Here is a 28000-nt window from a genome sequence, read left to right as displayed (position 1 = left end):
TTTTGTTGGTGCTTGATAATTTATTAATCACATTCATCTCACAGTACTTTCAAAGATGTACACATCAAAATAATTTACATAACTTACATTCTGCTAACATATAGACATGTACACATACATGTATATCTATCAAGGCTCTATAATCAATACAGCTAAAATCTACTCTATAATCTTCTAAACTCTACAAATAAATAAATATAATAAATAAATTAAAAGCAAGTACAGTCAACCCTGCCTATAAAGGCCACCCAAAGTAAACCTGTTTTACATAATTTACATAATGTATATTCTGCGAACATATCTACATGTACACATGTATATCTATCTACCAAGACTATACATCAATACAGCTAAAATCTACTATCTTCTAAACTCTACAAATAAATACATCTAATAAATAAATTGAAAGGAAATACAGTCATCCCTGTCTATAAAGTACCCATACATGTATATCTAGCAAGACTCAACATCAATACAGCTAAAATCTACTATATCTTCTAAAATCTACAAATAAATACATCTAATAAATAAATTAAAAGCAAGTACAGCTCGACCCTGTCTATAAAGGTCACACAAGACTACATCAATACAACTAAAAATCTACTCTATATCTTCTAAAATCTACATATAAATACATCTTATGAATAAATTGAACGTAAGTACAGTCGACCCTGTCTATAAAGGCTGCCAAAGGAAATGGAAAGATGTGAGATGGGCTAGCAGTACCATCATTGGTACGCTCTGCTTTTGCCTACAAATTGACTTTGAAGGACCCTGTTTTAATAGTGAGAGGTGACATCGACAGGTGGCCTTTCTAGACAGGTTCTGCAACATTCTAGTGGAATACAGTGTACATGATGACCACTATAAACAGGTGGCCATTATAGAGACAAGACTCTATATCTTCTACAAATAAATACATATAAATTGAAAATAAATACAGTCAACCCTGTCTATGAAGGCCGCCCAAAGGGAATGGAAAGATGTGAGTTGGTCTAGCAGTACCATCATTGGTACACTCTGCTCTTTGCCTTTGCCTACAAATTGTCTTTGATGGCCTTTCTAGACAAGTTGTGCAACATTCTAGTAGAATACAATGTAGGTGACTGACCACTATTAACAGGTGGTCAATACAGAGAGGTGGTCACTAAGAGGTTTGACTGTACATGTATTTGATACACTTTCTTGAACTGTTGAGATAACTTTCCGGTTCTTATTTAGATCCTAATCTTGGCCGATTCTAGAGAAAATTTTCAGTAACTACAATAACACCAACTACATCAGAATAAAGTGTGTTTAATCCAGTGTCCTGGTTACACTGCTCTATAGGTATATTTTGAAATTTAAAGCGGATCATGAAAAATCAAAAAAACTAATTTCTTGGTATGTGAATCTAATAATGGCAAGATTTGATGTTAAAGTTAACATGCAGCAATGCTGAAGGGTGATTTCAATAGTATATACACTTTTCGTTTTTATCTCTAAACAAAATCTTTTATCCTAACATGTACAGTATATTATTATAAACAGAAGAAGAAGAATTCAAATGGGTCAGTGCATGTTTGAATATACACCTTCAACCGAGAACACCAAATATTGAATACAGAGAGGAACGTGATGAACATCCAGTTGTCTCTTCTTTCTTTCTCAGCAGCATTTGGCCAATGCAGCACATTTTTAATTAGGAGCCTCTAGTTCCCTTAATGCAATTATTTGTCCTTTTGAAAGGTTCATATCATTGTTAGATTGTGCAGCTCTTCAGTTAAAATACTTGATACTGTCTACAGATATATTTTGTAATTGTTCAACGACAGTAGCCATCATCATGCCATATCATCAAACCAATCAATCAATCAATCAATCAATCAATCAATTATCTAGCAAAAAAGCAATCAACTTTGCCTTGCATTGATCCCCATAACTTGTCAAGGAATTGTTATGGAGAGAGAGAGAGCGAGAAATGAGCGATGTTCCAATTCATACAATTCGTTTTCATGCAAGGTACATGACCCTTTTTCATGGGTTATATACCCATGAAATCAAGCTCATATTTGTTTAGAGACAAATTTTAAAGTTGCAGCTCGTGCAGCATCCTCCTTTCCTTTCTCGCATCAATCTTCTAATTTCTTTCTTTTCCTAATCTGATTCTTGCTTCTCCACCCCATGCTAACGTTTGTATAAATAGTATCTTCTTTTTTACTATGCTGTACTATAATTACAACATAGTCGGATAGCTTAAATATGACTGAACTTATGGAAACGGTGATTTCGATCATCGCTGATTCTTTTTTAAAATTAGCTTGAGATGAAACGAAAATGGTTATTTCATCTTTAAATACAAAACGACAAATATACCCTGTTGAACAAAATAAATCGTACAAATATTGTACAAGAGTACATTGACCCGTGGCGAAAACAACACAGAATACATACATACAGCGTTCCATAAATTATATAAGTTATGTGCAGTACAAAATATAAATACATATTAATATTATTATATAAATATATTATTACATAAATAGCAATTCTCACACACTGTACAATGAGGAAATGAATGTACGTTTGTATAATTTACACATAGGTAATAATTTACATAAATGTCGTCCATTTAATGGCGACTTCTTTCTCCGACGGTACTTGTTAAATAATTTACCATGAAAACACATTTCAAAGCTTTTCATCTCACCCATTTTTAAGAGTTTGTGAATCAATAAATAGTTAAATACTCTACTCAAGGAATGGTATGACTTACATATATATAATATATACACGCCCTATGTGCGATGTTGCAAAGGAACAGGACATTCTGCTCCAGCAAATGCTTAATTTATGGGCTGGTTTCAACCAGAATTTTCCTCCAGCGCTTTGTCCTCCGTCTTGACATAAAATACACAATTTACAAATTATTGACATTTCATTGTTTCTGTGACAACCAAAAAATAAATTAATAATTTAAATATTTATTCTTCATCTCTCATCTACTGTGTTTTCTTCTGATGAAACCAGGCACAAGATGATAGTTTTGAAAACACAGTTGTCACGGTTTCAGTCTGAATACAAGGTGTTTTTTTAACCATTATGAGGACCGGTCACCACAATTAACTGTGATGTAGACCTGCTTTTCCTGCCAATATCATCATGGTCTGTCTAAGGTGTTCTGAGTTTGGTATTCACTCTCGTTACTGGAGGATTGCGTCTCTTTCACAAGGGTGTCCCATCGGGAATACCAGTTTCACTCTTCAGGATCTCAGATCTTCCTTCTGAAATATTAGCTAGGATAGATCATCCTTGGGAATGAACATTTGGCATGAATCTTTCTCCAGGAATACCAGCTTTAAAAAGATCACCCTTCGGGTTTACGAGTTCCAAAGAATGTTAGCTCTTAAAGGCATATTGGCCAAAATGGCCCCCCTTCTGGAGTACTGACTTCCAGCAAATATCTCTCCGGAATAACTACATGATAATCGTCTGAAAAACTCCCCTCGAATCATATTAACCTCTGTCGGTCGGTCCTTCGAGAATATCAGTTACATCATGTATGAAGGATTTCTTGGAGGAAAACCAACGTCCAACAGCTCTCTTCGGGAATACCACTTAAAGAATCATTCTTCTCGACTCTCCCTTTGAATCAGGTAACTCTCCATCAGCCCTTCAGCTAGAAAGGACCCCCTTCAGGAACTCAAACAAATATCTCTTCGGGAATACTATGCACTCTTCTGGAATCCCTCTTTATATCTTAATTCACTCCAATCGACCTTTAGGGACGATCAGCTCGAAAGATTCCCTTTGAGAAAATCCGCTTCAAATGGTAAAATCCATCTAGGATTTCCACCTTCGAAGTAATCTCCCGGGTTCATCATCATCTTCTGGACGTCACCAGCATTTCCTAGACCTGAGCTTCCGCTGGATCCACCTGAGGTACCTCTCTACTCGCGTATAAACTCCAGGCCTCCATGTCGAAGGGTTCGGATCACAGAATATATTTTCACCCCATGACGTGATCCCCCAAAGCTTATACGGGCCCGTCTCTCCGGACTGACACACCATCGGTCCCCCGCTGTCCCCCTTGCAGGTGTCTGCTCTTTCTTCGGGGGGCTGTGCACCCGCGCAAACCATCTTGGCTTTGACGCGCGTACCGTAAGCGTTTTTGCAGTCTCGGTTGGTGTGGATAGGCACGCGGGCCTCCTGGAGGGTGTCGGGGCGGGTGCCGAGGTACCAGTCTATGAACCCTAAACAAAACAGAGAGAAAACAAAATAAAAACAAGTGTGAATGCTAAGGTCTATACTTGATCAAAGCAATGCAATCGTGTTTTAGTTTATTTTTCTATCGCTTATGTCATGCACATACATGTAATTTAATAGAAAGGTTCATTGCTTGAATCCGATTATTTTCATGTTTCCATTTTCATTATTTCAAATCATTGTTATCATTTTCAATGCTCCCAAGAGTTTCTAAAGCTTTTTGTCTTTTTAATGGCTACCATGTCTGTTCTTTGTATCAAATCTTCTTTTTTTTAGAGCAAATTTGGGGACACGTTTTCAGTCATGACATCGTTGCAGCTGTATTCTTGTTATAATAGAGTTGCGATTTGTCGTAACCTATGACTTCGATATTCAGAGTTTGCTATCTACGTTTCTTAAGAAAACTTTATGCATTGTTCATAGTTATGGCTAACATGTAACTTAAAACAAAATTGCGCCAATTAGCTACCTCCCCAATAGCCAATCACAATATATGATCCAAACTTCGGCCCAAACTACTTTTCCCTTGGAAACCTAAAAGATGCACAAACTCACCTCTGTATCCCCATCCTGTGATGTGGCAGGAATCGCCCGCTTCGAACTCCATCGCCTCGGGCAAGCAAGCCGGCTTCACGTAGTCGCTCAGCTCGACGGAGTGCGTGATGTTCGTCGCCAGCTTGACGAGCGCGATGTCGTGCTGGTAGGTCGAGATGTCGAACCTCCGATGGACGTGGAGACAACCGATACCGAAGTCCTGTTCGAAGCCGTCGACGTAGTTAAGCTCGTGCTCGCCGACGCGGATGATGATGTCGCTAATGTCCTTCCTAATAATCAGATATTGAAAGAAGACGAAAAGGAATACAGATTTTTAAAGATTGAGTCATGAAGATCAAGATTCTAATTATTTTCGCTTAAATGAAATAATTGTTAAAGAATCAAACGATTCATGCATTGGCAATTTTTTTTTTGTTATCAACTAAAAATACGCTAAAAGCAAAACGCAACATCAGACCTACATCAATCGAGGGTGGGGTGGGTGGAAATATATAATTTGTCACTTAAATAATACACCACATATATCAATCATAATTATATATATACTTTCGAGATGTCAGTAATATACTTTAGACGGTCCTTATGCAAACTTGAATGTCTAATACGTCCATGGTAATACATTTCAAGGTAAAAAGAATTTGAGGGGGGATACCAATGGACCATCTGTGCTATCACAACATGTAACTTGCGTTTTCCAAGGTATAACGATGTCTTCCCTTCGCCAAACCGACATAAAAATATGGTTTACCTTTTCTCCAGAACCTGTTAACAATTGATTGGAAAATTGGGTAGCGACAAACATTTACAACATGTGTTTCGCCTCAAGAACACGATTCTTTCAATAATAATAATGGAATGTCTATTACTCTCAATAACTTGCCGGATAGTGTGTAACTTCTTCAGACCGAATCTATGATTTGATGGTGTCTTGATAATTTAATTTCAACGTCGAACCGGAACCCGCATAAATGTTTGTGTATACATGTATGTTTTGATAATTTATTTTGAAATGAGGTAGACCATATTTTCATGTCGTAGATCCACTGCATAAGGTCAACAGACAAAGTTGGTAGTTTGTTCGAAGAAGTATTAATCAAGCCTTATTACATGAAGTAATCATAACCAACATTGCCGTGATCATTATAGTGCTGACGGACATAGTGAAAACAATCATAACTTTCGTGAAAGATATAGATGATGATAATGACGATCTTGATTACAATGATGATAATGATGATGGTGGTGAGTCAGATGATGTTAATGGAGATGACAATGAGGAAGATGATGATGAGGATGATGATGATGATGATGATGATGATGATGATGATGATGATAAATGATGATGGGGATGATGAGGAGGAGGAGAAGAGGGAGGAATATGATGATGATGATAATGTTGATGATGACGATGATGGTGATGGTGATGATGATGATGATGATGGTGATGATGATGGTGATGATGATGACGATGATGATGGTGATGGTGATGATGATGATGCTGATGATGCTGATGGTGACGATGATGACGACGATGATGGTGGTGGTGGTGGGAATGCATGAGGAGGAGAAGGAGGAATATGGTGATATTGATGATGGCGGTGATGATGATGATGGTGGTGGTGATGGTGGTAGAGTTACCAACAATGTATTATTTGTGACAATGGTACATTACGATGACAAGTATAATGTGGATGATCACCATGGCAACAAATTAGGCTTACCCATGGAAGCAATGAGCTGCCGTCAGAACATGCTCATTGGTAATGAGAGTGCCCCCGCAAAATGGTACCCCGGTAGTAGCGTTGATGAGCATAACCTGCCAGGGCCATCTCTCGACCGCATTGCTCCCTGCCGCTATCCTCTGAACCCCGGGTACGCGGGGCGGTCGCATTCCACAGTTACCGTAGGCTGCAAGATAGAAAGATTTATGAATGTAAGCATACATCAGAATATCGCCAAAAGTATTACCAAGATTAAATTTGAATGGCTTGAAATATTTCAGTGGCGGATCTAGGGGTACAGAGGACGCCCCCAAATCCTAATATGACATAAATAAAGTACATATATATAAATATTTATTTTTAAAAGAATATATGTAAATGGCCCCTGATGCCACCAGCAAAAAACGATTTGGTATTCATCGATTTATATATGTATTTTGTTTTGTCAGATAGTTTCATTTGGACTCCTCCCCCGCCCCCCCCCCCCAAAAAAAAAAATAATAATAATAATAATCCTGAACTCGTCACTATAATATTTGCATTTTCTGGCCATGGGAAGAATACCCCTTACTCCTAAGCGCTGGCGTGACCATAGTACCTACCCCTCCCATTTTTAAAATTATGAATATGCCATTGTTTTATCCTTTCAATGTGGTTGTAGCAGTAACACCATGATGTTTTCCGAATGCCTGTTGACGTTACACCGCATGTACCGCAAGTGGTCTCTTATTCTTAAACGCTTCACCTTAAAAAGGAAGCTCTCTTAATTGATTAATAGCTAATTATTATCATTCGATTCTATCTCGTAGGCTCCCTCGTCAAGGTTGATCGAGAATCTATACCTCCGACTGTTCCTGAGGCTTAGAGTTGAATAAGCCTTTATAATAACATGTTCCTCCTCATAATTATGGTGAAACTGATAAAATTATGAACTTAAGCATTTGTATATAATCATTTATAACATCATATATAAACAGTTGCGATTAGTAGCAACTTGTTCGCTATAGATATCAATCGCAACTGTGTACATAAGAGATATGAGACTTGGATCGGATCAATCGCAACTCTTTATAAAACGGGGCCCAGATTGAAGGAAACAACAAAAACATTGACAAGTCAATGAAGTGATACTGTCATCACTTAAAATACCAATTTGCAATGTATAACAAGCTGGAATGAAATATTATTCTTTATTGTAGGTGTTTTGCTCAGCAGGATATACTTTCCAGATTTATACGATAAAATGAAAATGAAACTTCCGCTGACAAAAATAATGTATCCACGTGATATTCAAAGAGGTGAAGGAAAAGGCAATAGGAAATTGCTTCGGGATGATTTTTCGGATGTTTTGCGATCGCTTTTTGTTGTTTTTGTCTCGATTAGATCATAACTATAATTATGTCGCTCCATCTTCAAACAAAGCAAGAAATTTGCTAATCCAAGGGTTTTATTTGAATAAGGTTTATCTGTATTTCAATTTAACTTGAACTTTTAAAAATTATAGTTTTGCTATTTCAACTCCCTTTAAATGAACGCCAAGGACAAATATGCGGTGGTTTCAGAGTAGGTCGGACCATTGCCAATTTATTTCTGATCTCCTTTTTGCAGGGGTGTTGAGCCATCTTCATGGAGTGGATATGGGGGAAAACAAAAATAATCTGAAATTAAATATAGCATTTGATACGCAGATCTTTTCCGAAATTATTAGGGTGCACTCCCCCTCCCCTTATGCTATGTTTAAAAAGAAAGCGACGCCCGGAGGGCCTAATTTTGATATAAGAAAGAAACACGTTCTGTCAGAAAGATTTGCTAAATGACTTTCAAATTCTCTCCCCCAAAACATGATCTGATGATTGTCGTATCGTACTTAATAATAATAATCTTTTAAAGTCCACTCCAAATTTTATTAAGTTAAACCGAAAATGGAAATTCTTTTTGCCCAATTGATCGTGAGCCCGGCAGCCACTGAGCAGCGCCAGATCGACGTTGCTCTTTCCCTTATTGTTGAACGCCAAACAAGGTAGCAGCAACTCCCGTCTTTTAGTATGACACGGCCGGGGTTCGAACCCACGACCTCCCGGTTGTGAGGCGGACGCTCTACTGACTGAGCCAACATACCGGGGTTTTTTTAAGTGTATGAAATGTGATATTGGGATCATCACCATGGTATCGAGTAGCTTTAGTCAGCCGACCAACCTTCCCAGACATTCGTTTGGTAACTTATCAAAAAATGAGTTTGTATAATGATGTACAGCACAGCGGGTAGATTGCAGAGCAATCTTTGTCTTCACGGGGTATTTAGTTGCGAATGTTTTGTGTGCCAAATTTTGTTAGGGATTTTCATATTTTTCTTTGTTACGAAAGATTAGATTGGTACGTTGTACTTTCGCAGAGTTTAGTAAAGACAAACTGAAGACCATTTTTTTTTTTACCATGCCTATCCGAAAAAGATGACAACTTTGTGGCCCGAGCCCCGTCTTATAAACAGTTGAGTCTTATAAACGATGAATCGCAACTTATTTGCGATTGCTTTCAATCGCAACTATGTACATAAGAAATAGGGGATTGAAAATTTGGGATTGATTCGGATCAATCGAAACTCATTATAAAGTTAAAAAATCATAAAAAATAGCTCTAAATCTGATCACTGGTATTGGATGCCTAAATATCGGTGTAGCCTAATCAGTTTACAAATGCATACAATCTATAACAGTCTGAACAGTCTAATACCTTGTCGGAGGCGTATAATTATAGCGCCAAGGCAGGATGCATGGGGGACACGCCTCCCCTCTCCCCCACGAATGTTGAAAAGATAGAGTTAAAGAAAGAAAGAAAGGAAGGAAGAAAAGGAAAGAGAAAGGCAGGCAACGTAAAAATAATAGTTCACCATTCCCACTCGATGGCCTCGTTCACTTGCAGTTATTCATCGATTTGGTCCTCTACCTCCCCCATTTTTTGACCAACGCACGCCTCTGTCCATTGTTATACCAAATTTCCTCCATAAAAAGGGCTGCTTGGGAAAACGGATATCCAATTTGAGTTCAGCCCCCGTTTGGATTATGACAGTATATCATAATATTTATATTCTACGATACGAACAGAAATAAACCAGACGGCGGGGGTCCCTCCCATAAGGAATTAACCTTCCATTCTCCCCGATCCATTAAAATCTTTAATTTCCTATAAGTTGGTTTTGGGAGTATGGCATTTATAATCCTTTCATTACGTAGGCAGCCAAAGGATGTCCTCATTTCTACATGTTATTACAAAATGTCCATCACCCGGCGGTCATGTGTTCAAAACAAAGGCAATCGACATTTTGTAAAATGTGCAGTAATTTGCAATAATCCTGAATTGGCAGGCATTTTAAACTGCACACTTTCGATATCATATTAAGTCTACTTGAATTATGAGTTAATTCATAACAGTAACAATCGCGCATGAAATCGAAATATGTTGAAGTTGATAAAACATGGACCTATCTTAATTATCACTTAACAGGAAAATATTATATTGTCCGATAGGGATGCCCTTTAATAATATTATTCATTTACAGCCTGATTTCTTTTCATCTTTTTCTATGCCATATAATCATAGCTCTCGGTGAGTTATTTTGGATCACTTTATTTCAAGTTAAATATTTTGAGTTTGCTGGTGATCTTATTATAGCTACGTCAGCAGGGGAGTGGATCTTAAGTAGCAGGAATGTACTATTTACGATGGTAAGTTTCACAGTGTCATGTACGTCATACAACTCCTTAGTCAATCGGACGAGACATGTAAATTTGCTAAACTATTTGAAAGGCTATAGCAGGCACAAACAACAAACTCCGCGGGCTTTTCATCGCGTATATCTTTTTGTCTCTTACTAAACTTTGGGCTTGACATTGAAACCCGTCGAAGGCATGATGACGGGAAATTTGAAAATTAAATAAGAGTTTCTTAGCAGGCTCCTGTCAATCAAATTACGAGGAATGTAAGTTGACTTGACTCGGGTGATGTTGATACAAGGAAAACATACTGAGTGTGTTAGACATTCTATTGTCCATCAAGGTAAGTATGATTGAGAGGAGAGCCGTTAACTAAACATTTTAGACTTTAGTATCGGTTGTCACGTATAGATTGGTAGCAGATACCAAGGTATGCAAAACAAGTTGTCAAAAAGCATCAGACAGAACTGTGGTTTGGTACAGAGCTATTAATTTGATTGATGGGTGGTGGCACGTGGACGTAACGTTGCTATGGCGACCGTACCTAAAGAAGTGAGAAAAGGCGTTGAAGAATCGGTATTGGGAGTAACCCGTTTAGACTTTCTTAGAAATTGGATATAATATGACAATGCAGTTCAATAAAATGTTGATGTCTTTGTCACTGCTATCATTGGTATGCATCACTCTCTACCATTGAAATGGTTGAAGAAAAACATTTGTGCTCCTCTGGTTATCAAGGACTTCTTTGTAATACCTCAGTCACATCGACAAACCTACTCCAAACCGACACAATACCTCCCTATAAACCACTTTGTGGATAGCACTTGTACAAAATGACCCTTTACACATGAAGACGTCCCACTTAATGCTTTCAGAGTAATCACTGCCATTAGTAGTGGAGCTGCTACTTGAATACCTATTATTTGCCCTCTTGAAAAAGATACTTCCACCTGTGTATCATAGAATGTACCGCAGGCGCATAAATGAACAATGATAACTTAACTTTTATGAACACCTTTATCTGCCCATGCGCATAGTATCTCAGAAGTGGCACGTTCTCGGCTATTTGAGAGTAATATAGGTTTTTGTTCGGTCTGCTGTAGGTCTCGTTGCATGATGGCGGGACCGGGGTATATCGCCCAGCCTCCTTTTGTCGGAGAGAAAAAAAATTCTGTTTTTGGCAGATTATATTTTCTCTCCATTTCATTTTCATCCTTGTTTGAAGTTATAATTTAACTAAAGATGACCTATATATATATACATCATACAGATTACATTCTGAACTCTCATCTATATTGTGCTGCAATAAGAGGCTCGAATTCTTCGTAAATTGCCATTGGTGCCCTAACTAATTCGGAAGCCTAATTATTCCTTTCGCTGCGTCATTCCTTTTCCAAACAGTACCAATATGACCGAGCCAACTGCCTAGCACTGCATGTATTTTCAGAAGCTAAAACATATAGTTTAGATCTCGACATTTACAATTACAGTATTCTGTAATTTCATAAAATTGACCGACCGTTTATCTCAAAATATCCTACAGAACAAATATAACTTCTTCAGGAATTCCAAGAATGTGAAGAGTTTCGTTTGGTGTCACAGTCGTTCTTCATCATAACATTAGAACCAGTGTATTGAATTGGCCCACAACAAGAACTGTAAACAAACAAACAGTCGTAGAAGCTCAAAACAGGGAGAAGAAAAAACGACATATCAAGAAACAGAAAGACTCTTTCGCGATATAAGTCCAAACTTCAAATTCTTGTAAACCGCAAATTTGTAAACGCAGGTGTGTGCATTTTGTAGCACAACTGCGGTAAACACGCATTTATTTTGTAGCTCAAATCGAAGTAATTCCCACTGGCGGATTCTAGATTCTCTATAGCAGGAGGGGGGGGGGGGCGCACAAATATGTGACAAGCAAAAACAAATAACAAAACAAAGCGAAACAATCCAAATCTCTGCAGTCCAAGATTCCCCCTTTTTTCGGGGGGGGGGGGGGGTGGCACGTATCCCGATGCCCCCCCCCCCCCCCATCCACCAATGAATTCTATGCATTGGCGTACACATGGCAGTGCATCATCGATCTTAGAGAAGTATATATAATCAGGTATATGTTTTGAAATGAAATGTAGGAAATGTATTAGCCTCTCTCTCTTTCTCTCTCTCTCTCTCTCTCTCTCTCTCTCTCTCTCTCTCTCTCTCTCTATGTAACCCATTCGACAGGTACCTCATGGACATAATATTCATGGCAGAATGCATTTGAACAGAACCATGTGATGAAGTTACACGCTTGTGTAAATGATGATGAGTCATATGATCATGAATAGTATTATCAGCGATTCTTGGTCCGGTTTGAGTTCTGCTTGCAATCCACTGACCTGGTAAACAAGATTTTTAACGAGAACTTAAAGTCCTATCCCAACCAAATGTATGGTTTTATTGTCACGAACTTTGGAGGAGATATAAGTGATAAAGTCATCACTCCCTCACAAAAGGAAATCTCCCCTATTGTCTGTGAAAATTGGGCTCAAATTAGATACCTTTCACATTGCCCAGCCCACGCAGTTCAGCATTGTGTAATTGCCTCGTTATAAAAATATCAGGAAAAATCCCCCTTTTTGGCAGGTGGTCGCGATAAACATGTTATAATTGCACACGCATGGCTTCTTGTAAACATGTTAAAGAATTGAGGAAAGAAATCAAAATACAGGTGAACTTGGAACCAACTTTAAAGTTTTATGCTCACAATGTGTATTCCGTATTTTTATTAAAAATATACACAGCGTGAATATATGCGCCTCGCGAGGCAAAATTGAATGGGTTTTTATATTTCCCCGCTGTGTTTTGAAGACTTTTGTACGCTTTTTAACAAATATCTCTTTCAATTTTCTCAAAGGGACTTGTTATCATAATACATCGCGAAACAGGAATCGTGTCAGTATGAAATTGAATATCAGAATCTGTATTATAATGCCATCTTATCTACTACGTATATATTACCATTGAGAGTGACGCAGTTTACAGGCACTCGTTGCTCTATTCAATTTTTATCATCCCTGGTACACCTTTTAATATCTTGTTCCGTGTGTTTATGTTTTGTTTTGTTGTGTTTTTATTTGAAGTTCTGTTCTTACTAAGTTAACCATTACACACTTTTGTATGCAATATACAAGAACCCACTATTATTATATATTATATATTATATATATTTATTTTTTAGTGATTTACGTGTTTGGGGGATAGGTTTTGCCCTCCAAGGATTTACTGCATGCATTTTGTTTCTTTCACCCTCAATATTCTCGATTTAAACTTGTCCTTATAAGGTCTCTCCCGCTCCACCATCCACCCCCCCCCCCCCCCCTCTCGCTCCCCACCCTCTCTCTCTCTCTCTCTCTCTCTCTCGTTATCTCTATTTTATCTACATCCGTCGTTACCTTTATCTTGTTGTCATACCTTTACTAACAACTTCTATCATTATTATTTTTGTCATGATCGATGGGAGACGTGCAGAAGGCAATAAAACCATTTCAAAAGAAACCATTTTGTCAATTTGTCAAGCTGCGGAAACGATAATAAATTCCTCAAAGCAAGCAATGCAGGCGCTGAATACTCACGTATTAAGCGTTCTCAATAAAGATGGATTTATAACGCGAGATCGATGGGAATGAAATGAAAAACCAGAAAAGTGTAAATATTATCATGGTTTCCAGGAATTTGAGGGGTCAATTTGGTTAGGGTGGTTTTGTTGCAAACAATCGGAGGGGTCTTATGTGATCAATGAGTTTGGGTAGGTGGAGCGTTGACCGCGAATTCATTAGAATCTTTCGCTTTGCCATGTAAAGATTTGTTTCTTTAATAAGAGAATTAAAGTCGGTAAAATATTATTCAACGAGGGAAATAAAGAGAAGGAATTGAGGAGAAGTGATGAGAAAGGAGCGGACTGCTTTTTATAAACGTAGGCTACATAGTTTTATCAATTCAATATCTTTTTATGTGGTGTGCAATCTCTGTTCTTCAAAAGGATTTCCAAAAACTACATGCAAATTGACATATACAAATGTAACGAGTGAATTTATTCATTGGTTGATTTTATTTTATTTATCTACTTATTTATTCAAAGTGGAGCCCATTCAACATAATATGTTGGGTCTCCCATCTAAATTTAGTTGAAATGAACTCATATACTTACATGCATTTGTAAATGAGATGTACTTTTGCGTGGCGGGTGCCATGTCGACTCCGTAAACGTCCGATGCACGTCGAAGACCAGGCTCTCCGGTGCGATATCGAGTACGAGTACCGGCTGCCCTGGCCCGATCAGCGAACAGCCCCTCATCATCGGCGCTGACCACGTCATCGAAAAGGCGGGCGTCGCTGAAGCTCTTTCCCCAAAACAAATGTTCACTCGATAGTGACGATAAGGCGGAAGATATCGACGTCGATTCACTGGAACCGACCTCGTCGATGAGGTCGCTAAGGAGGTTGGCGATCTTCGACGGTTGTCTTGGTTGTAGTACTGTGTTTTTAAGGGCGTCATCGTTCACGGTGGCGACGAGGGGAGCTATCCTTACATCTAAATCCTGCGGTAGATCAAACAAATATGCAATTTGTTTTAAATAATATTTTTGTAATGCAAACCGGCTCAAAACTTAACCAAACCCTAACCCCAATCCCTTAACCCCAAACCTAAAAACCATAATCCACACTTAAACTCTAAACCTATAACCTAACCCTGAATTTAATCCTCAGGCAGATTAATTTATAAAATAAAGAGGCATACCCGTATCAGCGGTCACCTCTTTCGCTCTTTCTCTCGATCCCTTTCCTCTTATTCCCCAATGCTCTCCGCCCTCTTCTCTCTCTCTCTCTCTCTCTCTCTCTCTCTCTCTCTCTCTCTCTCTCTGTTCCACCCACCCCCCCCCCCCCTCTCACTCTTGTTTACGATTTCGATCCTCCACATACACTTGAGGCTGATCAAAATGATATACATATGTATATACATTAGTTCTGTTTCCCGTTTTACGCCAATTCAAATTAACTATATTTGCGCCATGTCATGTCCTCATAAAATGATTCCCATATTTACAAACTGATTCCAGCATCGCTACACGTTTTCAATTTACAACCCATATTTCCACTTCCCTCCCAAATATGACTGGTCATTTCGTTTGTTTCACCAATTATGGTCCCTACATCTACGAATGGTCATCACTTTATATACAGCTCTTATTATACGTATGACTGGTCATCTCGTTTATCAATGTTTCTCATCTGTTCTTGTCCACTCGGTCAGTGACCCCCGTCATCACGGTGACTCATGCCTCCCTCCCATCCCCTCCTCCTATCTCTCCATCTCTGTCTAAAAGATCATCATCATCATCATCATATTTCATCTCAACTACAGAATGATGCATTCCTGCCTCACTGGACACAACATCCGGAGCGAGAACAAAGCGGTCGGTCCAGTGCCAAAAAGCCGTTAGCTTGTGTTAAGGTATTTGAGCAATCGCCCTCTTAGCTCCAAACCGATTAAGCTCCGGAGATGAAGTCATCCACCTCCACGAGATACAACCAAATTCCACATTGTTTCAAAATGCATCAGAAAAAATAAACTTTTGAAATGGGCTCAGATCGCTCACAGATTTCAGCGACTGTTCGCAAGATTCTTTTCAAGATTCAAGTTTATTGACCATGCAAAATTCAGAATTTGCCTTTTATTGGTGTGACATTTGCTAGAATAGAACTTGCAAATTGTAGGTCCACGCAGGTTAATTGGCATCTTTACAAGTCATATACCGCTCTATACCATACCAACCCCCGTACATTGTTTTGTTCTGCTCATTAAAGCTCGCCCACCTTTTCAACTGAAATTGGAATCGAAACTAGAGAAACTATTTTGGGGGCTTGAATTATCACGCCAACACCATCAAATTAAAGGTCATGGATGTTTACTCCGTTGATCATAATAGTTATGACCCATTCGACTTGGCAAAAAAATGGAACCATAAAAGCGAGAAAGGGGCGTGAAAGAAGGCCCTTCCAACACTCTCCCCACTCTCCGAAATGGCACTGTCAATTTTGATTTTATTCAATATATAAGACCGGTGCCCCCCCCCCCCAACCGCCCCCCCCCCTTTCATCGGTCTTGTCAATTTGAATGTCATCCACCGGGTAAGACTAGTTCCTATATACCCTCCCCACCGAAAACGCCCCCCCCCCCCTCAATATCCATACCCGCCCTCCGCCGCTGAAGACCAGGGCAGTTCGATGTTGTCATTTTGGCAGTGGATGTCGTAATGGTGATTCAGTACGTGTGCCTATCACACCACACTGTCAGACGACCCATTGTAACGAAAATGAAAGAGAAATTATCATACAATCGGCGATCATTTCGGGTCCAGCTAGATGATAAATAGATATGAATAGACACCATTAAGTATGATGTATTCGCGGTGCCCTCTAACGAGACAGGCTAAATCGATGCAATATCCAGACTCAATCCAGTTAAAGCGTTACCATTCTTTTGCAATAATTGAAAATAGGGCGAATAGATAAATAGAATGTTTCATAATCATCTTAAGGAGCACAGTTATAAATACCTCTTTCAATGTCGTCTCTATAGCGAAGTGATTATATAGTTATACAAAGGGAATTTTTCGTCTTAGTTTCATTTCATTCTTTCACACGTCTATTCACGTATATTTATAGACTAATAAATAAATGTATCTGTATTTTGGTTCCTTATGCCTGCGTTCCCATGCATATCTTGGAAGACTGTGGTATATTGGTGAAATGGTGAGGCTCTTACCGAGTGGGTCCTGGGTTCGATTCCAGCTCAATTTATACATCTTTAACAAGGTGTTTTATGGGTATTTGACTCTCTAGACCCAGGTTTATTAAATGAGTACCTGATGCTACTAGCGCCCTCAACAGGAGCACTGATGAAGCTCTGTGTAAACAATTTCATAGATCCTAAAGATGACTTCAGAATCTCACTTTTCAGATTCAAAATCATGAAATTCCCTCTGATGAATGTGTTACGTTTGTAGACAGCCAGTGAATATGATACGAAGTAATGATACGATACCTTTAATCCTTCAAAACATCAACAGCCTTACGAAGTTCTTTTTCATCTGTTGCAAACGCGTTTAGCGGGGACCTGTCGACCCGAATATCGATATCAGAATTTGATTAGTTAAACGTGGAGGAAGGAGCGCGCTTAATTGAGCGCTTTTGAGCTGCGAATGGGAGAAACTAACTGCATGACTAATACCAGGAAGGGGATTCTTCTTGACGTATTTTGATTGATGTGATGGGGATAGGTTTAGACAACGAGCAAGTCGTAAATATGATCGTTGTTTTAAATAAGATAAAAAAATCGGGCAGAAAAACGAGCAATTTTTGCTGCGTAATGAGACTTGCGCTTGGTCGCAATGTTCGGGCAGGGTATTCCCCTCGCTTAGGTATGACGATGCTTTTGGAATAATACCATTATACCATCTCAGTTTTAAGAAATTTCGATCACATTCATGTCTCGTGTAGATCGCATAACAATTAACTTTAACCTGTCTTACCCAAGCCCCTCTCCCAAGGGAGACATGCCCTCTGTGTCCCCATATCTATGCCATTTCCCAAACGAAATAAAGTAATTTGTAGCTTGTTGCTTAGTGTTGTCCAGTGGCTATTGTATGGCAATTTGTATCGATGATTCAGCGTTGGATAAATTGTAAAAGTATCCAATGTTCTTAATTTCTTTCGCAAGTAATTCATGCATACACTTCCAGGAAAATGAAATATTTGCAAACAGATTGGTTCATATTGGATTGAATGAAATAATCCAGAACATTTGCACGTAATCATGAAAAAATAAGGTTTCAAGATAAATTGTGATCAAGCAATGATAAAGTAGGTTTTGAAACCGAGGCAGTAAAACCGTTTCTAGGTTATCCGTAATTGCAATTTTGGCTCAGATTTCGGTTTCCCCCTGGATTCATTTGAGAGCAAATTGATTTTAAAACAGGTGAGATGTGAAAAGTATAAAGTATTCCACGACTTGTTTGTTGAATGCATTAACTATGTGTATGAAAAACGATTAGTATTAATCAGATAAAGAGAGGGAGAGGGGGGGGGGGGTTGAGAGAGAAAGGGGTGGGGGAGAGAGAGAGAGAGAGAGAGAGAGAGAGACATCGGGAGGGGCGGGAGGCATTGGGAGTGGTGGGGCATCACTATAGAAATGGATAGTAATGTATTGACTTAAATTCGCCTTCAGAAGCAGAACGAAAAAAGATCATCTTAGATTTCAGGAGCACCAAGATTAAAAAGCTGAACTAAATGTACAGGATGTGATTTTATATCGCCCATTATAGCATTACTTCCGATTTCCACATAAGACACAATACACATTTTCCCCTCTAATCACTCCGTTCTGCAGAAGGTAAATTGCCGGCGGTAAATACACCTGCTGCGATGATGCCATTAGAATCCTGCAATGGCTATGCTATACCAATTTACTTCCAATTAATATTTCAGCAATTTTCTCAGGTTCACGCCAAAACCAAAGTCTTGCTTAAGGTTCCCGCTTACCTTACGCGTCATGATGACGTCACAGTGACGTTGTCCTATCCTCTTGATCCTGGACGATCCGAAATTCTCAAATTCAATTGATTTTTACTCCAAAGTTGACCACACGTAAAACAATAATAAATTACTTCCTATTCAAGACTAATTATCACGTGACCTTGAAGAATGGGGAAAAACCCTTTCTGTTTGTAACACAACATTTCTTAAAAGACAGATAACATCTATTAGGTAAGGGCCATGTAACACCAGCTAATAAAATGATTGTACGATTAATTAATCAATTGTACAATGAATTGATTGGTTGTACATCATGGCTAACTGCAAAATAGCAGCAAATTGCTAACTTGTTTTTGTGTTACGGGGCCCAGGTCTATCTAAAAATCCTTTTCTCAAATGTAAAATAACAATTTCCTGAATTTGTTTCAATTTCTTTTAAATTCTTCAATAAGAATATCCCAATCCTAGTGAATGAATGTTTTCTAGAAACAAATAATTACAATCTTTATCACCATCGTTGAATTTGTCAATGAACCAATTTTTGTTGCTTCATTGTTATATACTCAGCATATAATTAGTATTTGAGTAATGCGTTGAGCCCCCTCTTGAAATTAATAAAATAACAATAAATACTCACAGCAGAAAACAGAGTTAACAATTAATACAGCGGACATTGCTGAGTTGCAAATCATTTCGATGGACTTGCGGGACCTTGCTTTTTGTTGGCTTCCTTTTCTTTGTCATTATCTTTTTTGTTGCACATGACATATATTTTGTATTTGTTTATGATTTTTAAAGATTTAGAAATAAATGTGAATTGAATTGAATTGAATCATATAATTTGATACCAGCTCCAAACTCAGGCTAGATTATTTCTTTCCCTAATGAAAGTTTTTTGCTCGTCAATTTCATTGACACGTTCCATTCTTGTTCATTCGGAGATGTCTTCGTGAATAGTTGTGGAGCAACGAATCTACATAGTGAAAAATGAATTGAGCACTGGGAAGGGGCGTTTGGGGGGGGGGAGGAGGGCATCCCAATGATAATTTTACCTGTACAATTCATAACAATATATACAAAATGGGTGAAGCCCCCGTTATTATCCTACCCCATTGGAGCTTCTACCTATTAATTCGTTAAACAAAACTCCCCTCCCTTTTGTGTTGGGGAGGGGGGGGGGATTCATATTTGATTAACAGGTCGTTGTATTCCTGAACTTTGATGCGATTGCAGATGTTGCTCATCTGCAGTGTTGCATTTTCGCGGTGCTACGTCACTATGAAAAAGTGCACATTCACTCATCCCTGCAAACAAGACAAATCGAGTCCTAATTGAACTGTTTTTGGCCCCGGCTAGAGTCAAGTTCACAACTCTCTAGGGCATTGCCTCTCTTCTTTCCAAGACGAGGACAGGAACTCGGTGCTGTGTAAGGGGGCAGGCAGCCGACCAGGTGATGTCATAATTCTGACGATCATGTTTTGACGGACACAGGTATCTTGGGGAGGGCATCCAGAGGAGCAATTTTTTGTTAAACAGTTTAATTTGCCCTGTGGTCTGTGTTTCTTCTAAACGTATTCGTCAGGTCTAATCAAGCTGTGTGCATGTCAGATTATGGCGGGAAAAACAAGTGTGTCAAGAGTAATAAAACTGTCCAGGACTACAATCGTTTGGAACAATTGCATTGGAATTGCTCCACGCGGTGCTATGTCACCTCTCATTAGAACTACTGTAGAGATAAATTGGGAAACTGTAAGAAATGTCGATCATGTCCAAACTTGATTTAGTTAAGAATATAAATAACAAATAAAAAAAGTAACGAGTGTTAGATATGAAAACAAAAGTTGCGGGGATCTAGGCAAGTAGGAAAAGTTGTCAAGCCTAGGCCCATATTTAGCATATTTCTGACTTCACTGCAGGTAAACCCTCACTCAGTGGTCACTACCCTTCGCACATACTTTGTGCACCCCTCTCGCACCCCTCCCACACCCCTCGCGTTCCTCTGCCACACCCCTCATGCACCCATCGCGCACCCCTTACCCATCCTGGCAATCTTCAAGAAGGCCATTGACCCAATCTATCCACCAATGGTAGAACATTAATAGTAAGGATAGGAGTACAAAAAGATACAAAAACAAGGTTGCTTGCCTAATGTAGCACCTGTTTAACAACTGTTGGGTAATATGAAGGTAATGTTTCTCTCAATTATGAGTAAGACGTGTGGTGATCGGAAGCGGGAAACTTTCCATCAGCTGATGTAAGGCAGTGAGGATACTTGGAATTTGTCAATAAGATTTAGTTGCATCTTTTAACGCTTTGACTGGTTCGAACATGATGAAATTTGAAATGTTCCGGCCGCAGATAATGTAGGATGCACTGTTAAATACTTCTAATTCACGTATACCTTGTTGTATTTGAAAGTGTACGTGTATGTTGGGACGTATGATCAGCGATGTCTCAAACAGCATGGTTAGTAATCAACGAAATGTTATCTCTCTTTCGCTTCACCACAACATCTCATTTTCAAGAAATTCTGAATTGCTACTTTTTTGTGTGCTTGTTTTTGCTGTTATGAAATAATTTTTGCGTGCATTCCCGTTCTTGACCATTATATCCATGCTGGGTTTTTTTTTCTTTCTCTTTTTATGTAAATACACTAATGACATACTTAAGCTAAATGTTATCTGTAAGATACATTTTGAAGTCTTCGTGTAATCACTATCAATGATTAATTATGGAAAATTTTATTGGTTCAATGATGAACATTTATGATGGAAACTACAGACTTCAACAGAAATAGCCAACAAGTGTTTCCCTTTTTACATTTGTATCGGTTTCGATGTAACCTGCAACGTGTGAGGGGATTTTGTCACTCTTTAAATTGCGTGTGTTTCATAATTCAAGGTTCTCACTTTGGCTCTGGTTCGCCATGTTGGTTAGTCCTCGTTTGACATGTTTGATTCGCGCTTGGTTCCCAGGGGTTATTGTGTTGTACTCAAGAGACGAAGGTTCGAGATTCAATTTCCTATAGGCCTTCTTATCATCGCCCACCATACACCTGCCATATGCCTATTACAATTTGGTTCTTAACCTATATCATAATTGGTGTGTATTCGAACATATGTCGATGCCTGTAAAGTTCGCAATAGCATAACTAATCCCCAGCTCTTTTACTGAATAATTACATCAGTGTCATTAACAGTTCGACCTCGCGTTACATCCGAAAGGAGATTCGGTATGAACTGGAGTAATACCAAAAGTAATTGAAAAAAATTATGGGTATTTAGGAAATGTATGTAAGTAAAGATGTTAATATCGGAGTTAGGCTACTTCACAACAATAAGCGAGCTTGATCATCAAACCAATATCAACTGGTCACTGTTTTGTTATTGGTGATGGTTATGTTTTGTCTCGTTTTTTTTAAATTAATTTTTCTTGTCCTGCTTGTTTTATTTAGTTGTATGTTTGTTTATCTGTTTGTTTTTTTTTTCGTTTCTGTTGTATTTGCTTGCTTACTCACTTTCTTCCGGAATAGGTGCATTTGTCAACATTGTAAGGCATAACAATAATATATCGAATAAAGATAAAGACAGAAAAAGAAAGTAGACAGGGGAGAAGTACACACACTCCAGAGAGAAAAAAGTTGCAAAAAAGACAGGTATGAATAGAACAAAAGACGATATAAAGCAAATGTTGATTACTCTCTGTTGTTGTGTCGAGAACTACATCAATATCGTAAATAATGATAACAACAACAGCAACAAAAATCATTGAAAAAAATATATAGGAGGAGTCCTTTAAACTTCTCCTTATGATTAATATCTTGTTAGATCGAGACCCCGAGGCAGTATGTCTTTAACTTGCTGTCACTTTGTTACACGGTTTGATTCATCAACACATTATCATGGACATTGAATGAATTGCCCCTCTCGCTCCCTGTGTCATCTCGAGCGTGTATTAAATACCCATTTTACATTTGAAAGGTAATATCTAGAAACGCGTTACATTCAGGGTGAATGTTATAGCCAGTATAGGGAGGTGTATTCAGGGGCACATGCAAGGTTTTCGTATAATCTAAGTCTATGTTTCAACCACCCCCCCCCCCCCCCACAAAAATCATACCGATACAAGTCAAATCGAAACAAAGAATCAATGTTGACCAATAAAATAATATCAAATTCATTCATAAGATCTGTCGTTATAATTATGTGTCAGTTGTAACTTGTTTGCAATAATTACTTTATCTGTGCAATCACAAACTATTTAGGAATCATTTAGATTCATTGTTATTTTTCAATAAATTTGTTCATGTTAGAGCATCTTAACGTGAACTCAACTTTTACAAATAAACTCTCTGTCTCTATTCTGAATTGGGAATCGACAAAGCAGACGTAATATGAATCACAGAGGTATGATGTGCACTATTATACTGCCAATCATATTCATACCCTCAATATAATACTAGTCTGTCCTAACGCACATTTTACACATCATTGAGAGTCTGGGTTAGTACACAGTGCACTGATATTGATTTTGGAGGAAGGGGTAGGGGTCATGTATAGCCACGCCCCAATATTTCTATTTACTTGATTGTGTATCATTTTATAATATTCCCATTATGTGCTGTGTTTCCCTAATCAAACAAGGGACGTTTGTACTATTAATTAAATCCCTTTGTAGATAGAAGCAGAATGGACTATCGTGGCTTTTTTTTTTTATAGTTATAGGGACACAAGTACTGCTCGGTCTCCAACCAAGTTTGTCCCCCTCCCCCCCCCCCCCCCTCAACCTCTCTCTCTCTCTCTCTCTCTCTCTTTTTTTTATCTTTCTCTCTCTCTCTCTCTCTCTCTTATCCTAAGAAGAATGATCAACCCTCTCTATTACGACACCTAACAAAATAATTCAATTGTTAGAGAAATATTTTCCTTTCAACACTCAACAGTCTGCCTTTCTAGACAACTATGCATGTGAACATGACAATAAACCCTAGTCAAAATCACCAGGCGTGAAATTTAACTCCCGACTAGCTACCTCGCCACGGGATTTCCAAACAGTCACAGGTCTTATACTAGTGTGTATACATTGCCCATATTAACCGCGACTTTAGTATTTCTGAATTTGTGGTCTTTTCGTTTTGTGGGTCACACTTTGACAGCAAAATCCAATCAGTCGGAGTATACTCTCGAATACAAACGAACTTTTATGATTTCCGCTATAGGGGAAACTTTGAAATGCAATACTCACTTGATTTTATACATTTTTTAACGAGATCTGTTCATCAATAGTTTTCTTGGGATGAGTTGTAAGGAAGAAGCTTCCAACACAAAAGACCAAGAGTTTGACCAGGACTTGACTAGACCATATCATAAAGATTTCGAATGAATACTTTTGGACACCTTCCAACTTGATCCACTATCAGATAGGTGTTATATCCGATGATTAGGTATTATGAACTGCCATTCACCAAGGGGGTGAACTACTGGCGATATCCCACATATGAACTTTCAACTAAGGAGAAATTTCCTGTACCATACAATCTTGTATTGAGGATCAAACAGTCAATAGGTTACTAAGATGCCACAATGAGTTCGCCTTTTCTCTTTCTCGTTTCGGTAAACTTTAAAAGTTATTAAAATGATCACAAAAACACTCCTCGATGTTTTCTTTTTAATTCCAGTCTGACGTTGAATACGCGCCATGATAATAATATGCAATTATTATCATAGATATCATTGATATAAATATGATAATCATAATCATTATCGTGATCATTATTATCATTTTTTACATATCTTTGTGATTTCTTCTTCCTTCACCATCAATCTCTGTTCCTTCTCACTTTGCTCAAGCTATACTATGATAAGAAGTTCATTAAGCGATTGTGGAATGTGGAATTGGAATATATAACTTTTATCACAACCAGACGACCTCTTTTGCACTTCTGTCTTCCCCATGCTGTTACCATAGGCCTCTAACTGATACTATTGTAACCACTTGTGATCTAGTCCAATGGTTCAAGACACCCTACAGGGATCAAGCTTCGCCAGTTCTCTCCCCAAACTTCTTTATACACAAGTCACCGGTGCATTGTAGTGTTTTATTGTATCTTCATGGATGAGATGATGAGGTGGAACTATTTATTATGAAGCCCCTCGAAATAAAAATGCAAACTCGCGTAACAGAAATTCAGCAACTCTGACAGGCGTTTTGGTGTTTGATAAAATAATTCGAATCTTGATTTTTTGTTTTAATGATTTTACCAAACAATAATGGAATTGGAATAAAATGCATGATAATATGGATAGGTCTAATGCTTTTCGTCAGAATATCTTCCTTGTAATTATAGGTTTAATTGCTATGTTAAGAACGAATTCTACTACACATGGCGTTGGTTTTCACTACAAAACGAAGTGACCCAAATACGACTCCTAAAGAGTGGATCTACACTCCTGTACGCTGATGATAGAGTACGTTATTTCTCAGAGCAGATGATCATGACCACGAATAACCCCAAATATACCACAGACATTACAGACAAATTAATTTGGAAGAGTTTTCTTATGAGACGGCTTGACATGACTGATGTGTAGCCAAGTGCTATTAATAGGTCTAGTCTGTGCATCTATCCATCACTATAATGTAAGACGATGGGGGGTTCTACCCAAAGACCGAATCCTCTCATCCAAATATACAAAATTATAAAGGTGACCGATTTTAAGCTTCTCCCTTGATTCGCCGCCAGTTATTTCTGTCTCCATTGCACCCCAACATATCGCATTTTCATGAGGAGTTCACCTCAATAACGCACTTTCATCGTAGTAGTCCCACAACGGGAGTTATGACCACAATGGCCTGCTTTCTTACCCTCGCATCCAGTACGCCGAGCGCCAACCACTGGCGGAGAAGCATTCCTTTAATATTCATTGGTCTTCATAGTTCTGAGCTATTTAAGGAAAGTGCTTAATGGAAAGATTACAAAATTGCACATTTCTGATGGGGTAATATACTTTTTGATTAATAAGCCGCACGGTTTCACTGTCAGTATCTCTATAGCTACTCCCCCTGACCCACGGGGTACCCAAGTCAGTGGTTTCGTCGGTAGACCGATCCAGAAACTGACAACCGCGGAGATCATAGTACATTGAACGAGCCACAAGATAGCTTACATTTTCCAGGAAAGGGGGTTTATAATGATGAAGTATAATATAAAAGAGATTTGGGTTTGAATTTCAACCTGTGACAATTGACAGGAAACAATTCTGACCATTGATATGAAGAATAAAGCCATCTGTACCTATTTAAAATTATGACAAATGTCAAAGTGAACAAGTTATTAATGGTATTTGACAAGTTTTCAGGATGTATAGTTTATATTGCCTTCCCTTGACCGAGAAAAAAAAAAGTGTATTCATGGAACATTAATTTTCTCTAACAGTTCTCTGTATTTTCGCTTCGAATCACCTGGATATTTACAACATTTGACATAATCACCAGAAAACATTTACAAGAACTTTGCTTTCCCTTCACAAAAAAAACTATTTATATGATTTATTATAAGTTGCATTTAAATGATAGAGCAAATTTTGACAAGTAAATAAACACAAGATTAACCGTATTTTAAGAAAAACTGTTATTAAATGTGTTCATTGTACAGATAAATGGAAAAGATTATTATTTACAGACCATCCTGACCCTGTATACAAGATTATCACGCCTTTTTTTTTTTTTGGGGGGGGGGGGGACGTTTTCCAGGTTTTTTTTTACGGGCCCCAAACGCATATTTGAATAAAAGTGTCAGTCAGTCACCATGCCATTGCTCTAACTTCCCCGACATGGCATTGCACATTCTGGGGCACCATGGTTACATTTTAATGTCTAGGGCCTATATGGGGGGGGGGGGGGGGAGGCGGGCGGATAGACAACAAAATGTGCCGAAATGTTTCTTGAAAATTAACTGACGAGTAAAAGTGCCAACACACGACAAAAGAATAATAATACGTAAATACACAAGATGTATAATTATTATTAATATTACAAAAAAATGCGAATATAATTATTTCTACATTACCATCAGACTCCTTCTCGGGGCTCTACAATAATACCTCTGAAGTTCTGATAACTCTTAATACCAAATCATTCTTTCTCAGGAAGGATGAGATATAACGTTGACATAACTTAGTGAGTACAAAAAGAGCATCATCATGAAAAAGCAAATTTTATGAATTTAGATATCAAGCGGAAGTGACTTACCTTTTGCGTTAGGATCCTATCTTTAGGCGAAACATATCTTCCAAGCACGGGGAATATCGTGAGTAGAACGAAGAGGAGAGGAAATCCGACCCGACGGTACCGCGATAAAGTCATTGTGAAAACCGCCGACCGCTCCGATAAAAAAGAAAATCAAAAGAGCTATATCACCGCTCAAAACAAGATAAAATTGTCTCTTTCTGTCTCTCGATGCTAGAATGGAGTACGGGAATGAATCATGTGACTAAACAAACGGATGCGTGGTTTACTAGTTTCACGTGGTGCTTGGAGTTTGTAAATATTTGCCGTGTGTAAATGCGAGCTGCATACTTTAGGTCTGTCGCTCACTGAAGTGAAGGCAAGCGATTAATTGCAGACTATAATGAAGAGGCCCATTCTAAATTTGTTGCCTCGGCTGCCAGGTTCATGCCAATGCTGTCGGTCTCGCAGATGAAGTTTGAATGGCGGGAAAAGGCGCCGGATTGCCAAACTTTATAGCGGCGGTGGCGGTGGCTACGGGTCTCTGTTTTACGCACTGTTGCATCCACATGCATCTAATGGTCCGGCGATCTTTAGCAGACGGGCAGTGGAATATTTGTTAAATCTATCTCTAAATCTAAACTCGCTTATCACGTAATGACTTTTTAAAGAAATCAGACGAGCACTCTTTTAACTCTTTGCCCGTTTCTCTCTGAAATTACCTCACTCTTTTTTATTTTGTTTGTTGTCCGCATCCGGCACTTGCCCATGCGCGATGCGAGGTGATGTCAGCCTTATTTAATTTAACACGTTGAATCCGAGATTCTTGATATCACACAGTTTACTAAGTATGAGTTTAGTGAAGCATGACCACTTTACACTCATCCTATCTTTCTCTTTCTTTTTCTATCGAATCTCTCCCTCCCGGCCCCTCTCTTTCTATCTCTCACTCCCCATCTTCACTTC

The 28000-nt window shown here is 38.5% G+C and overlaps 1 protein-coding gene across 1 annotated transcript; it reads right to left on the bottom strand.

Annotated features, from left to right (window-relative positions):
- On the bottom strand, positions 1–27986 carry LOC105437658 (chymotrypsinogen B-like). Its single transcript, XM_030979702.1, has 5 exons — positions 27059–27986; positions 14424–14814; positions 6522–6708; positions 4801–5069; positions 1–4232 (listed from the first exon to the last, which is right to left on the bottom strand). The coding sequence occupies exons 1-5, from the start codon at positions 27170–27172 to the stop codon at positions 3877–3879; spliced, it is 1317 nt and encodes a 438-aa protein (XP_030835562.1). The 5' UTR covers positions 27173–27986; the 3' UTR covers positions 1–3876.
- Positions 27987–28000: the final 14 nt, after the last annotated feature.

This window comes from Strongylocentrotus purpuratus, unplaced genomic scaffold (assembly GCF_000002235.5).
Source record: "Strongylocentrotus purpuratus isolate Spur 01 unplaced genomic scaffold, Spur_5.0 spur5_scaffold_10, whole genome shotgun sequence".
In the NCBI taxonomy this organism is placed as follows: Eukaryota; Metazoa; Echinodermata; class Echinoidea; order Camarodonta; family Strongylocentrotidae; genus Strongylocentrotus; species Strongylocentrotus purpuratus.
Note: the sequence above shows the minus strand (reverse complement) of the source record. Positions and strands in the feature narration are given on the sequence as shown.

Coding starts and splice junctions, on each gene's coding strand:
- LOC105437658 (XM_030979702.1), bottom strand. CDS start 27,172: ATGACTTTATCGCGGTACCGTCGGGTCGGATTTCCTCTCCTCTTCGTT. Junction 5,070..6,521: donor GCAGCTCATTGCTTCCATGG/GTAAGCCTAATT, acceptor TCTGATTATTAG/GAAGGACATTAGCGACATCA. Junction 4,233..4,800: donor CACAGGATGGGGATACAGAG/GTGAGTTTGTGC, acceptor TGTTTTGTTTAG/GGTTCATAGACTGGTACCTC.